This window comes from Nicotiana sylvestris, chromosome 2, assembly GCF_000393655.2.
Source record: "Nicotiana sylvestris chromosome 2, ASM39365v2, whole genome shotgun sequence".
NCBI classification, from domain to species: domain Eukaryota; kingdom Viridiplantae; phylum Streptophyta; class Magnoliopsida; order Solanales; family Solanaceae; genus Nicotiana; species Nicotiana sylvestris.
The window spans coordinates 183,433,947-183,448,556 of NC_091058.1; the positions used below are offsets into that span (position 1 = coordinate 183,433,947).

The 14,610-nt window shown below is 38.4% G+C and overlaps 1 protein-coding gene across 1 annotated transcript; it reads right to left on the bottom strand.

The window, feature by feature from the left end:
- Positions 1 to 1,074: 1,074 nt before the first annotated feature.
- On the bottom strand, positions 1,075 to 1,416 carry LOC138886040 (uncharacterized). Its single transcript, XM_070167063.1, has one exon. The coding sequence runs from the start codon at positions 1,414 to 1,416 to the stop codon at positions 1,075 to 1,077; it is 342 nt and encodes a 113-aa protein (XP_070023164.1).
- Between the last annotated feature and the right edge of the window lie 13,194 nt (positions 1,417 to 14,610).

The following is a 14,610-nucleotide window of genomic DNA, read 5'->3' on the forward strand; positions in this document are numbered from 1 at the left end:
CAGACATACATGTCTGTTAACGCCTACATAAGAATGATGTAATGTGTCATGTGTTGTAGAGTGAAAAAAGCAGAACACATTGTGGGCTACATTACATCCCAAAGCAGACTACATATGAGTCCAGACATACATGTCAGTTAACGCATTTGAACTTGTATTTCCTTGTGAGGTTAGACCTTAGAAATATTGATTCTTGTTTATCATGATGTTTTTTGGTTTCTTGAGTCCATCAGTATTGACTTTAATCTACGTTGGTCGATGATTTTCATTTATTGTGGACATTAAAGTAATCAAAGAGGAAAAGAACGGTTTTTGCGGTGCAAAATTCCCAACAAAAGGACAAGCAAGAAAAATGGAGTTGTCATTTGTATTACTGTATAGTTATGCCACATCCTTGGAAGTTACGAACTAGGGAGAATTCAAGAATTCAACTCTTCAATCACACGGTATTAAAGACTGTAGTATACGTATTTAGGAATTAGGCGTTAGAGATAGAGTACTGGAAGTGGAAGGATTTTTGATATTTAATATATATATGGATAAAAATAAATTATATATATATAAATATATATATTCTTAACGGGTTAACGGATTATCCGTTAAAAAAATTAAATAATCCGGCCCCAAACCGATAAGTCGTTAATAAAAAAATTTTAATCTGTTCCCCGCCATTAAACCGTTAACCCGATACCAATAAACCATTAAGCATCGGTTTCGGTTCGGTTTTCGATTTCGGTTCGGTTTTGAACACCCCTATTCCTCCCATGTACAATCCTCTTGTGCAGCACTGAACCATTTGGCCGAAATCTGAGCAACAATTTTTCCATGCTTTTGAATCATCCTCCTATATAAGATAGCTTCTAGTTCCAGTAGGACATGCCCAACCTCTAAGTGTACTACTAGTAAGGTGACTGAGGCAGAGTGAGAGCCTATCTTTCTTTTTAGTTGCGAAATGTGAAATGTTGGGTGAATTTGAGTACCAACAAGTAAGGCTAATGTGTATGCTATTGACCCAACTCTTGCTATGGTTTGAAAGGGACCAAAGAATTTTGCTGAGAGTTTCTAAAAGCCATGCTACTTAAGAGATAGTTGTCTGTAAGGTTGCAGCTTGACATATACCCAATCTTCAGCATCATATCTTCTATCAGTTCTATGTTTATCAGCCTGCATCTTCATTCTATTTTGAGCTCTTTCTAAGTAGAACATGAGGGTTCTTAGTGTAGCTTCCCTGGCTTGTAAGCTCCTGTGCTCCACATCTAGCGGAGAGTCAAAATTCATAGGAAGGAGTGGAAGTGACTTTTGGCCATAAACTACCTCATAAGGTTTCATGTTTATGCGAGAGTGGAAAGTGGTGTTATACCACCATTCTTCCAGAGGCAACCACTGTGGCCATTCCTTAGATCTTTCAAAGGTCATGCATCTTAAATATCATTCCAAACATCTATTGACAACCTCAGTTCGACTATCTGTTTGAGGGTGGTATGCAGTTGAAGTCAACAATGACACCTTTTGCAGCTTGAATAATTCTTTTCAGAATCTGCTTGTAGATACAACATCTCTATCTGATACAATGGATTTAGGCATTCCATGTAACTCGAAGACCTGCTCCATGAATACTTGAGCCACATCCAAAGTAGTGTATGCATATTTGAGGGCTATGAAGTGAGCAACCTTGCTCAACCTGTCTACTACAACAAGAATCACTTCCTTCCCAGCAGCTTTAGGAAGCCCCTCTATAAAGTCCCTAGAGATGTCTTGCCATACTTTATTGGGTATAGGGAGGGTTGAAGAAGGCCGGGATAAGCTACATTCCCGACCTTGCATTTCTGACACACATCAAAACTCCTCACATAAGTATAGACATCCTACTTCATCTTCTTCCAATAGAAGTCTTGTTTGAGCCTCTTTAAAGTAGCTGTAATACTAGAGTGACCACCCATAGGGATATCATGATAAAAATCTATCAACTTAGTTCTAATTACATCATTATTCCTTACTAGCATCTTGCCTTTCCTCCTCAAGATACCAAATTGGTATCTATAGTAAGGCATGGGGACATGTGCAACCTGTATATTCTTAGTGAGTTGTTGAAGTGCAGGATTTTGCACTCAGGTGCCCTTAAATACTTCCAATAGGTCGAACTATACACCATAAATACTATGTAGTTTGATAGAATCTTCCTTTCTTGACAGTGCATCAGCCACCACATTTTCCTTTCCCTTCTTGTAAGCTATGGAGTAGTCCTAGCCAAGGAGCTTGACCAACCATTTATGTTGGTTTGGAGTGGTAATCCTTTGCTCCAGAAAGTATTTAAGACTGTGATAATCAGTCTTAATTACTTGTTGTTATGCGTTAGTACAACCTCAATTCCTCCACCAGATGCATTAGTCTCCATTGTAAACTCTTTGGAAAATTCTGGAAAGGCTAGGACAGATGCTGATGTGATGGCTAGTTTCAGTCCTTCAAATGCAACAGTGGCTACATAATTCCAATGGAAATTGTATCTCTTCGAGAGGTCATTTAAGGGCCTTGAAATTACTCCATACCCCTTTATCAATATCTTATTGTAGCATGTCAAGCCTAGGAATCCCTTCAACCCTTTGAGAGTAGTTGGTTGAGGCCATTCTAGGACACATTCTACCTTGTGTTTTTCCATAGCCACACCTTGCTTAGAGTTGACATGCCCCAAGTAGTCGATTTGTGTAATCCCAAAAGCACATTTACTTTGCTTTATGAACAAGACATGAGATCTAAGGATCTTGAAGGCTTCCTTTAAATGAACTAGATGATCAACCCAGTTTTAACTATATATTAAAATGTCATAAAAAAAGACCATGAAATATTTTTTGAGACAACTGTGAAAAATTTGGTTCATTGGGCGTTGGAAGGTATAGGGGGAAATAGTTAAACCAAAAGGCATTACTCGAAACTCATAGTAGCCATGGTGATTCCTAAATGTGGTTTTAGGTATGCCAGGTTCAAACATTTAGATTTGATGGTACCTGACCTTAGTTCCAACTTAGATAAGTATTTGGCACCATGTGGCTCATCTAGCAATTCTTCAATCACATGTATCAGGAACTTGTCATTCACTTTCTAGTTGTTTAATTCCTTGTAGTCCACACATAATCTCCATGATCCATCATTTTTCTTTACCATTACAATAGGTGAAGATTAAGGACTGGTACTATGCCTGATAATCCCAGAAGCTAGCATCTCATTCACCATCTTTTCAATCTCATTCTTCTGTATAGTTGGATACCTGTAGGGTCTGATGTTGATAGGAGAAATTCCTCCCTCGGAGTGATCCTATAATCATGTAATCTTGGAGGAGGAAGCTGTGTAGGGACCTCAAACAGATCACTATATTTTTGTAACACCAGCTGCAACCCACTTGTCATCTCTGGTTCCTTTGGCATACCCTTCAGTGTAAACATGCTAGCTTCAGTTCCTTGCTGTTGTCCTTCTAGGAACAGGTCCACATAAATCATTTACAGCTCACTGGTTTAGCTAATAGCTTGTCCATGCTGGCATGATGTATCATCTTGGTTGCATGAGGCTGAATACCCCTCAGTGAGACCTTATGCCCCATGATGCTGAACTACATTTTGAGTTTCTTAAAGTTCCACATGACATCACCCAAAGTGATTGACCACTGAATTTCCAGAACCATGTTATAACCTCCAATTGGTAGGACTAACATGTCAAAATCAAAAGAGACACCTTGCATCTTCCAAATTAGCTTCTTGCATATGTAATTGCTCTGTACCATTTTCCCATTAGCAACATATACAACAAAAAGGGAAATAACAATCAAGACACAGCCTAATTTCTTGGCAGTATTTAGGTCCAAGATATTATGAGTGCTGCTAGAGTCTATTAAAACTTGCAATACCTTTCCCTTGACTGATACAGTTACCCTCATGGTTCTAAAATCATGCAATCCATTCATGGCACGGACTTACACATGAGGTAGGATAAATCCTTCAACATCAGTTTCCAATCCTTGGTCTATCATGGTTAATAACTCAGCAGGGTCTAACATTACTTCCTCCTCTAATTCGACTTCTTCATTACCCTTATCCACTTCCATAGAAAATAATTGCCTCCTGTTCTTACACACATGTCCAAAGCTATATTTTTCATCACAATTATAACACAGAACTTTGCTCCTTCTCTCTTCCGTGTCAGCAGGAGTTAGCTTCTTAGCATTTTTGTAGGTAGGCTTTGCATTACCAGCAGTAAAATTTTAGGGTTTAGTGAGTGGTTGGTTGAATTTAGAGGAAGTTGATCTAGAGTGGTGAGAAAAGAGGGGGTTAACAGAAAAATATTGGGGGTACTTTTGGTTAAGGAAGGGACTGGTGTGCCCATGAAAACTTATTTCTGCACTACTATAATTTGTTCCTTAATCTTGGCTAAACTAATTGCCTTACCTGGTTTTAACTTTTTTACATTCAGGCCAAGTTCAGATTTCAGACCCTTAACAAAACAACTAACAATATTCTCTTCCGATAGTTCAACTCTAGTAAGCAATTCATCAAACATGCCAACATAATATTGTACAGAGTTTACCTGTCTCAAATCCTTGAAATCTCCCATTGGGTCATCGAACATTTTAGATTCAAATCTTGCATATAAACACCCTACATACTCCCCCCCACCCCAACGAGGCCACTCTCTAGTCAACTTGTGTTTCATGAAAGATTGGTGCCATTAAAGTGTTTTTCCCTCTTGTTTACACGAGACCAATTTCATCTTAGAGCCCTCAGGAGTTCCATCCACTACAATGAACTGCGCACATTTGTACAACCAATCATTTTATCCATAACCATCAAACTTGGGAGACTTCATGTAATAATCACGAGTGGCCAGCTGGTAACTTCTATTTCTTGCAGCTATCACTTCTGGTCCTTCATTTTCTGCAGGAATTTCAGGTTGATGATTTTCATTGGTGACCAGATTGGTCATCAACATCTTCATGATTTCCTCCATAGCTTGTGTCACTTTGAGATCCACAACACTTCTTAGCTTAGAAACAAAATTAGTAACTGCATCCATTGAACCCTTGTGACTGTCGATTTCCTTATGCAACTCCTGCATACGAGTATTGTGATCATCCATCTCCACAGATACAAGGAATGAGGATTCTGATACCAATGATACAACTCTAAAAGTTCAGATTATGAAAAGGAAAGAAATCAAGCTTGCCTAAAGAACAAATGTGAAGAATTGCTCTTGAATAGCTTGCTCTGCGATTATAACTCAACTGAGTTCACGATGAGTGGGTGTGTGTATGAGAGATATATATATATAGAGAGAGAGAGAGGGTAAATGAATCTTATTTCTCTTAATTTTTCAGATGCCTTACAATCAAGGGGGAACATATTACCTTTATAGCAAGGGAGTGGGAAAGTTAGTTATAACTAACTTTTGGTATCAGCTACATAACCCACTTATGCACACGTGCTTCTCACGCGAGCTTCTAACTAACCTAACGACCCTATCAATTCAAATGGAAATTGTTAATCCGCAACAATCAATTCTTTAAAAGAAAGTGAACAAAAATAGAAAGGTCACTCATTGTGATCGTATCAAAGAACCAATTGCCAATGTTTATGGATGCTTTCGAGCTACTTTTGGGCTTATTGCGCATCTTACGTTTCTACTTGTGTGTGCATTTTCATTTTCTTTATAAAATTTATCTTTCTTCCTCGTCATAAATATGACTATGGAATAATTTGACATTATGCCAATGTTTTCACAACTTGTAGCTTACAAAGCCATTTAAGTTATATTATCATTGTAAGAAATTTTACACCATCAAGTTATCTTGCAGGTTATCGATTTTACTTTCAAAATTTTAAATCCACATTCTAAGGATACTTGCTTATAGTTATTATTTTGGTCATATGATAGTGTAATTTGTTTTTTACACGGACAATATATATATATATATATATATATATATAACTTAAGCTCGTTATGCAATAGCCACATACAAATATGAAATGTGAGCATATCTTCAACTGTATTCTCCTCGAACAATTAGAATTGAACAAACTTATATCAGTAGAGTATTAATTATTCACCGATATTGAGTTGGACATTCCGAACTTCTAGCCGATCATCCATTAATTAACTTACCAAAGATCTGCAACTAGGTGTGTGGCCTAGATATTAATGAAGTGAGTTGAAAAATATAAGGTCTTAGGTTTAAATTCCAACAAGGCAAAAATACTAGAAGGTGATTTTTTCCGTTTGTCCAAGCCTTAAAAACAAAGTTACTGTGTTGTTGGAAGGTAATAGGTATCCCAAAAACTAAATAATTTTTTCCAATTTGTCCAAGTTTGGTGAACAAAATTACTCGATATTTGTGCTGGTGCAAAGTAATAAATACCTCATTGAATTAATCGACATGCACACAAACTTATCTAGACACCACGGTTTAAGAAAAAAAGATCCCAAATAGAGTAGGAGCTGGAGTACTGTTACTATCAAATTGTTCTCTATGAATGCTCAAGCACCCATTGCTTTGACTAACCATTCGTATTTATAACTACGCAACTGGTAATCATAACCAATAGGGGCTTTAGCACCCAAGTTGAGTACTCAACAACTGATCATGGGCCTTATATATTAGATTACTCCGGCATCCATGAAAGCTCAATTTATCAGTCGCTTATCAAGGAAGTCAATAGCTGTATGATATATGCTAATTACGGGATGCGAGGCATGTCAAACTCCAACTATGTTCGGAAGACTTTATATACAAACTTATACTTGTATGGGTCTAAATTTGGACATCTTGGTAAATGCAGACAAATAGGGTCGAGGACAGAGTCGACCACGGCACAATGGCGAGGAGTCATCTCAAGAAGGATTGTTGGCGAGGTTAAGTAGATGGAACAAGGAGGCTGGGATAGGATAGCTTAACAATAGACATCAGGAATATTCCATTGGATATTCCTTATGTTATACTTTTTAGGGTTTCTTAGAGTTATCCCGTATAAATAGGATGCGATAAAAAACATTGGGGGAACTTCACTTTTCTTCATAAGAGCCCTTTGTAAAGAGTTGACTAAGAAGCATATACAAATATTATCTCGTTCACTGACTACTTGGCCCCAACATGCGTTATTCAATCTTTGTTTGTTAGATCCAAAGATTCCTTATCCATCCTCACCTTCCATCATTCCACATTGTTGTTAGAAGAAAGAATCACCCAAGTCATCTAGCATTTGGGTGATAGATTCCTTCTTATTACATTTATTGTTATTATCTACATTTATTGCTAGTTCATGTTATAATATTTATTGATAATCATTGAGTATACATCCGCTATTCAATATTCTCAAACGTTGTTCATCCCGCCAATATCCCCTAATATTGGATCTAGAATTTATTATATTTAACTAGGATTCACCCTCCATTTCATCATAATTAGTTTAACAAAAAGCTTAACACTTTTTTATCAAACAATTTGGCCGTTTGTGGGGAGGTTTTAGTTAAAATTTTAGTTTCTTCTAGATCATAAAGAAAGATAGCCATCTTTTTCTCGTTTGCACAAACTAAAAATGGCAGAAAAAGGAGATGAAAGACAGAAAGCAATAATGGGTGTCACTACGAATATCTTAAACACCATCAACGAGGATGACAGAGAAGACGAGGATAATGTAACGCCGAGTGCTACACCCAGGCGGAGTGATTCACCTCCCCCTCATGTAAGTGTAACCACTTCACGCGAAAGGGGAGCTTCCACGTCCACAGCTGAGGAAGCGCCACCAATAGTGAAAAAATTACTGGAGGAGTGGCTGACAAGTACTCTAAAGAACATACTCGACAAACCCATTCAAAGGGCGAATAGAAACGTCGCGCAAGCGGATATCACAGCGACCACCGGCGAACAACCTTCTCCCCCAATAGGTAACACTCACACCGTTGTTGATGCAGGGTAATGATGCACTTGCAGCCATTCTAAAGAAAATGGAAGAATTGGAAAATGAGAATAAAGCACTCCGCGACCAGATGAGGGAACATCAAGAAAGGGTCGACAAGATATCGGGCGCCCCAAAACTGCTATCAAAATAGGATGTTGGCCGATTCTTCGAACAACCGTATAGCGAGGAGGCAGCCCTGCATGATATACCCAAGACCATCAAAATGCCACCGTATTTGAAGATATACGATGGCACCACAGACCCCGAACATCGTATCATTCAGTACATCACAACGGTAAAAGGCAACGACCTTTCAAAGGAACAGGTACTATCAGTGTTACTGAAGAAGTTTGGAGAGACCCTAACGGGGGGAGCCTTAACCTGATACTCACAATTATAACACGTTCAATAACAACGTTCGAAGAAATGTCCGACAAGTTCGTCACCGCCCATGCCGGGGCTAAAAAGGCGGAGGCCAGGGTGAATGATATATTCGCTAGGAAATCACCTGGAGAGGGACTTAGAGACTTCCTTGCTCGGTTTAACAGGGTAAGAATAAGCTTACCAAATGTATCAGAAGGGATGGCAGTGACAACTTTCCAAAATGGGTTGAACAGGAATGGGTCGAGAGTGACTAGAAAGTTATTAAGCAGGCTCATGAAATACCCGCCCAACACTGGGGAAGAAATCCACAACGTATACTGCACCGAGGTGAGAGCAGACGAGGATGACCTTAACGGTCCAACCCAATGGTTAACGTCGGTCCAAACGGAGTCAAGGAAAGACTGTCGTAATGACGGTCGAAGAGATCAGTTAGGTCCACGGCTCAATCGAGACATGCATCAACCCTACATTAGAACAGGCATCCCACCATGTCCTCGACATGTGGAAGGGTCGTCCAGGCCACATACAAGGACTCATCGAAACGAAATAGGTATTCCTCCACTCTTATCCGCTCATAATTTTTGTATTTCCCCTTCAGAAATAGTGTACGAACTAGAGAAGATTGGCACAAAGGTGAAGTGGCCACAAAAAATGAAGTCCGACCCAAGTACCTGAAAGTCAAACGTCCTCTGTGAATTTCACCAGGAGCGAGGTCACAAAACCGAGGACTGCATAGCCTTACGGCAAGAAGTAGAGAACATGTTCCACTAAGGGCACCTGAGGGAGCTGATGAGTGACCGAGGACGAGCCAACTTTGCCCGTGGACGAGAACAATACCAAGGCCCTTCAAAGCCACCCTCCCCCGCCTACACTATTCAAATATCATCAGTGGGGGCGATGAAGCAACAATCAACCACATGAAGTTTACCACCATACATAAACTGAAGCAGTCGATCACCCATAAATGGTATAATAACCTCGAAGATAGTATAATCTTCGATAAGTTAGATACCCATGGTTTTACTTTTCCTTACTTCGATGCTCTTGTCATTACTTTACGTATTTCGGATACTGATGTAAGAAAGAATAATGGTAGACGGTGGAAGCAGCCCGTGTATTATCCATCCTCGAGTTCTCACACAAATGAGACTCGAGGAAAAGATAGTACCACATTGAATAACACTAACAGGTTTTAACAATGCAGTTGAGCGAGCCTCTGGGGAGATAACGCTACCCGTTCTGGCCGGGGGTGTCACCCTAGAAACAACGTTCCATGTCATAAACCAGGACACAACTTACAATGCCATCATAGGGAGACCATAGATACACGCCATGAGGTCCATCCCATCTAGTATGTATGAAGTAATCTAGTTCCATACTCCATAGGGATATTCAGCATCTGAGGCGAATAAAGCACAGCCCTAGAATGCTATGGCATCGCTCAAGATTGTACATACACTCAACAGTTAAAGGGAACAGACTTAGAAGTGTAGCAATTCCCAAAGTCAGGGGCCGAACTTCACGCACAAAAAGACGTTATCAAGGACCCCGACGTCGGAGAAGCCGCATGGTCGACGGTAGAAGACCTCAATCCCATCCAACTAGATAACAACGATAATAGCAAAAACGCTTACATCGGCCATAAACTCTTAGAACCATGTAGATTTCATAACCTTTTAATTGACAACGCCGATTTGTTCACTTTCTCCCATGTAGATATGCCAGGTATCCCAAAAGACGTTGCCACACACAAGTTGAACGTCGATCCACTCTACCCTCTGTATGGAAAGTAAGAAGAAAATTCAACGCCGCAATCAACGAGGCCGTCAACGATGAGGTGGATAAACTACTCGCTAACAGTTCCATCCAAGAATCAAAATACCCCCAATAGGTCACCAATGTAGTCGTGGTGAAAAAGAAAAATAGGAAGTGGCGGATGTACGCAGATTTCATGGACCTAAACAAGGCCTGCTCGAAAGACTCCTTTCTGTTGCCTCATATTGATCAACTCATTGAAATATGGTGTAATCACTTTGGAATCACTTCAAACCCTTCTCGTATCTATTTAGAAGGTTTAGGAGAAGTTTGGAGATGAAGTTTAGTTGAAAATGAGTTAAAAATAGGTGTCCAAATCGTTTATAAAGTGAAGTAGGTCGACCACTGCCTAAGTGGGTCCCATTGGAAGCCGCTTGTGCGGTCTCGCGAAAATGCAAATATCTCTCTACTCTGATATCATATCGATGAAAGGTTTAATGCGTTAGAAACTAGACTCGTAGATATTCAATTTGGTAGGTAAATAACCCCATAATTCCAAGTATATTGGGATAAAAGATCAACTACATTTGACGTAATTTTCAGCATATTTATGAATGTAACTTGTGATGACCTTTGCCAACTTTTGTTCCACAACTTGCTTGCCTTCAAAACGTAGCAAATGACTATCATACGACTAAAATGACTCATAGAATAACCTCCTTATAATGTTAATAACCCTAATCTCACCCCAAAGTACATGTTATAATATTCCAAACTTGTCGATTTTCGACGAAACTTATTTTCTTCAATTGGTTTAGCTTCTAAGCTTTCCAACCCTCTTGGTACTCGTTATTCATGATTTTAAATATTTGTAACCTCCAAGGTAACCTGATTATCTTACTTTATTTGCTTCCAAATATAATCTTATTTCTGAGCTTACATCAGTTGACTTACGACGTACTCTCACGTACGAAAAATGGTGTGTAACACCAACACTTAAAATAAATAAGGAAACTAAACTAACAAATAACAACATAATAATATAGAATAAGAGTAAAACTCAAAAAATATATATAAATAAGTCTAAAACCAAACACCGTCTATACAACCTCCCAAGATTTGGTTTACAGAGTACATGAGATACTAAGAATACTACATACAAAGTCTGAAATAAAATGTATTACTATTTGATACAAGAAAAATAGTAGTAATGAGAGAGAAAGTGACTCCAGAGTTTACAAATGGGAAATCGACACTACCTCAAGTCTCCCTGATAACCAAGCTATGCTCCTCTCTCAACACTGCTAGGACCCACACCAAAATCTACACAAGAAGTACAAAAGTGTAGTATGAGTACAAATGACCCCATGTACAAGGCTATGACAAGACACTTATCATATAAACATGTACAGTTAATAAGCAACAAAAATAGCAATAGAGATACCATTAATGATAACAAGAATAAAAGGCAAGAAATAGTAAAAGCATCTGATAACAGAAGTGATAACCATATTTTTTGAATAGCATAACCAAAACCCTTTTCAGTAGCTCAAATTAACGGGGAAGAAACATTATCTATAATCAACACAATCAAAACCCATAAAGAAAGGTTATATCAAAAACGACACCAACATTTCATAAAACATACATTTGGCACACACCGATCCGACACACATACAAATATTGTTGCAATGGTAACCCGATCCCATGGCCATACTATTGTTGCAGCGAGCAACCTTGTCCTTATCATAATATTGTTACAACGGCAACCCGATTCAACATATCAATTAAAACAGAATAATCCAACAACACATCCAATAATGAACAAAATTTATAATAACTATTGAGAAGAATAAATAAGCATAAATTTACTAAGAAAAAGATGAGCACGAACAAGAAGTAATGGTAATTACCAAATTCTAGAGCTAATCTTACTCATGTAATGCAGTAAGGATCCAAACAATGTTATTGACATGCAAACGATCAAATGATCACACAATCCTCAACATTCATAGGGAAATAGTCCATGAACAAGAATGGTATGAAACAAGTATAGACATGTTATAGTAACAATATTTATTAAGTAAAAGCATGTATCTAATAAAAGCATATAATAAGTGAAAACATTTATCAAGTAAAAGCACGCAGCAAGTAAAGCATGTGACAAGTAAGGCATGTAACAAATAAAATCATGGAACAAGTAAAACATGTAATAGATAAAGCACTGAACATGTAAAAGCATGTAATAAATAAGACATAAAATAAATAAATTCTACCGACATGCTTTGATCTGTGACAATGTATATACACTCGTCACCCTGCATATACTCCATCCCCAACACACAATTCATGTAGCAAATAGATCCAATAAAATTCTAATTCTATTAAATCAAGGTTAACCACGATACTTACCTCTTTTCGAAATCAAATCAATAATCCAACACCAATTTTCCTTTAGCACAAGGCTCCAAACCACTCGAATATAGTCAAACAACGCTTAAGTAAGTCAAAACAAGCTTTAAAAACTACCCAAGTATAAAAAAAGTTTGATCTAAAAACTCAACAAAAAGTCAACCCGAACCCACATGGTTGAAATCCCAAAGTAAGACCAATTCCTGTTTGCCCATTCTCTCCCGAGTCCAAATAAGTGATTTGTTTCGAGATCCGACTTAAAATCAAGGTCTAAATCTCTAAAATACAAAATCTTAAGTTTCTACCTGAACCCCAATTTATACTATATGAAATCTTAGATTTATGGATGAAAATCTATTAAGAATCATAAAAATTAATAAAAAAGAAGTTAAACTTACTAACCTATGAAGGTGAGATGAAAATCTTTTCAAAAGTTTCCTCTACACGAAGTCTAGATCTAAAATATGGGAGAAAATGAACTAAAACTCTTATGATTACCCCTTTTCCCAGCTGCAGATGTCACATATGTGGCAAAAGTAACGTAGAAGCAACACCGCAAAAGCGGACATGTGTCAATACAAATGTCGTAGAAGCGACAATGTTCCTTAGAAGCGGTCATCATATCTGCGGACCAAGGATCACAGATGTGACCTTCCCCCTTAGTCAAGTTGTTCCTAGATGCTAGCAAATATTTGCATATACGGTACTTCACCTGTACTGGACGATGCGAGCCAAACCACCGCAGAAACGGACTCGCACCTTGTGATGACCCAAAAGGTCATCATTTATTTTAAAAAACAAATTTCGTGTTCCGAGGCCTTAAAAACCATTTTTTGTCTCAACTCGATTTGCGTGCGCAGTACGGGCGTGTAGCCAGAAAGCCAATACATGAAAATCTATGAAAAATAATGAATTTTGACTTTAAAATAAATTAAGTTGACTTCGGTCAATATTTTCGGTAAACGGACCCGTGATTTGACGGTCCCGGAGGGTCCGTAGGAAAATATGGGACTTGGGCGTATGCCCGGAATCAAATTCTGAGGTCCCATGCCCGAGAAATAAATTTTTAAAAGAAATTATTTTGCTGAATTAATTATGAAGTAAACAAGAGAATTTATGTTTGAAACCATTGGTATTGGGCCCGTATTTTGGTTCTGGAGCCCGGTACAAGTCTTATATGTGATTTAAGATGAGTCTGTGAAATTAGTAAGAAATGGACTTGAAACGATGTGAATCAGACCGTATTTGAGAAAGTTGGAAAATTTGAAGTTCTTAAGAAATTTCATGATTTTGATGCTAAATTTGTAATTGTTGGTGTTATTTTGGTGGTTTGAATGCACGAGCGAGTCCGTATGATATTTTTAGGTTGGTTAGCATTTTTGGTTTGGAGCCCCGATGGATCAGTTGAGTTTTGGATAGGCCATAGAGTAGAATTAGACTTGGAATTTTTTTAGGTTTCAGTTGTTCTATTGCAAGACTGTAGGCTTCGCATTTGCGAAGCCAGGCTAGCAAATGAAACTTCGCAAATGCGAGGGCTGGTTCGCAAATGCGAACTAGCCTATTTGCGATGCCCCTCCCCCCAGTTACTGCCTTAGTCGCAAATGCGACTCCTGTATCGCAAATGCGACTTCGCATTTGCGAGAGGTCTATCGCAAATGCGAAGAAGACCGAAAAATAGACTGGGTCGCAAATGTGACATTTTGTTCGCAAATATGAAGGTCTCAGAATTCTTGAGGGTTCGCAACAATTGCGACATCAGAGACCTGTAAATTCATAACTTAGATGCATTACCATTTTTCACACTCTTTCAAAATCAAAACACCCTGGGGCGATTTTTCAAAGGCAACTTCTTCTCCAAATAGATTGTAAGTGATTTCTAACTAGTTTTCTTCAATCCTTAACATCTTTTCACATGATTTCAACTCAAAATCAATGGTTTTCATGGGGGAAATTGGGTGTTTTGGGTAGAACCTAGGTTTTTTAAATTTTGGGGATTTGGACTTCGATTTGAGGTCCAATTTCAAAAAAAATCATATATTTGGGTTCGTGGGGGAATGAGTAATCGGGTTTTGGTTCGAAGCTCGGGTTTTGATCATGTGGGCCCGGGGGGCAATTTTTGACT

What these genes read in the sequence shown, in the direction of transcription:
- LOC138886040 (XM_070167063.1), bottom strand. Translation starts at nt 1,416, where the DNA reads ATGACCTTTGAAAGATCTAAGGAATGGCCACAGTGGTTGCCTCTGGAA.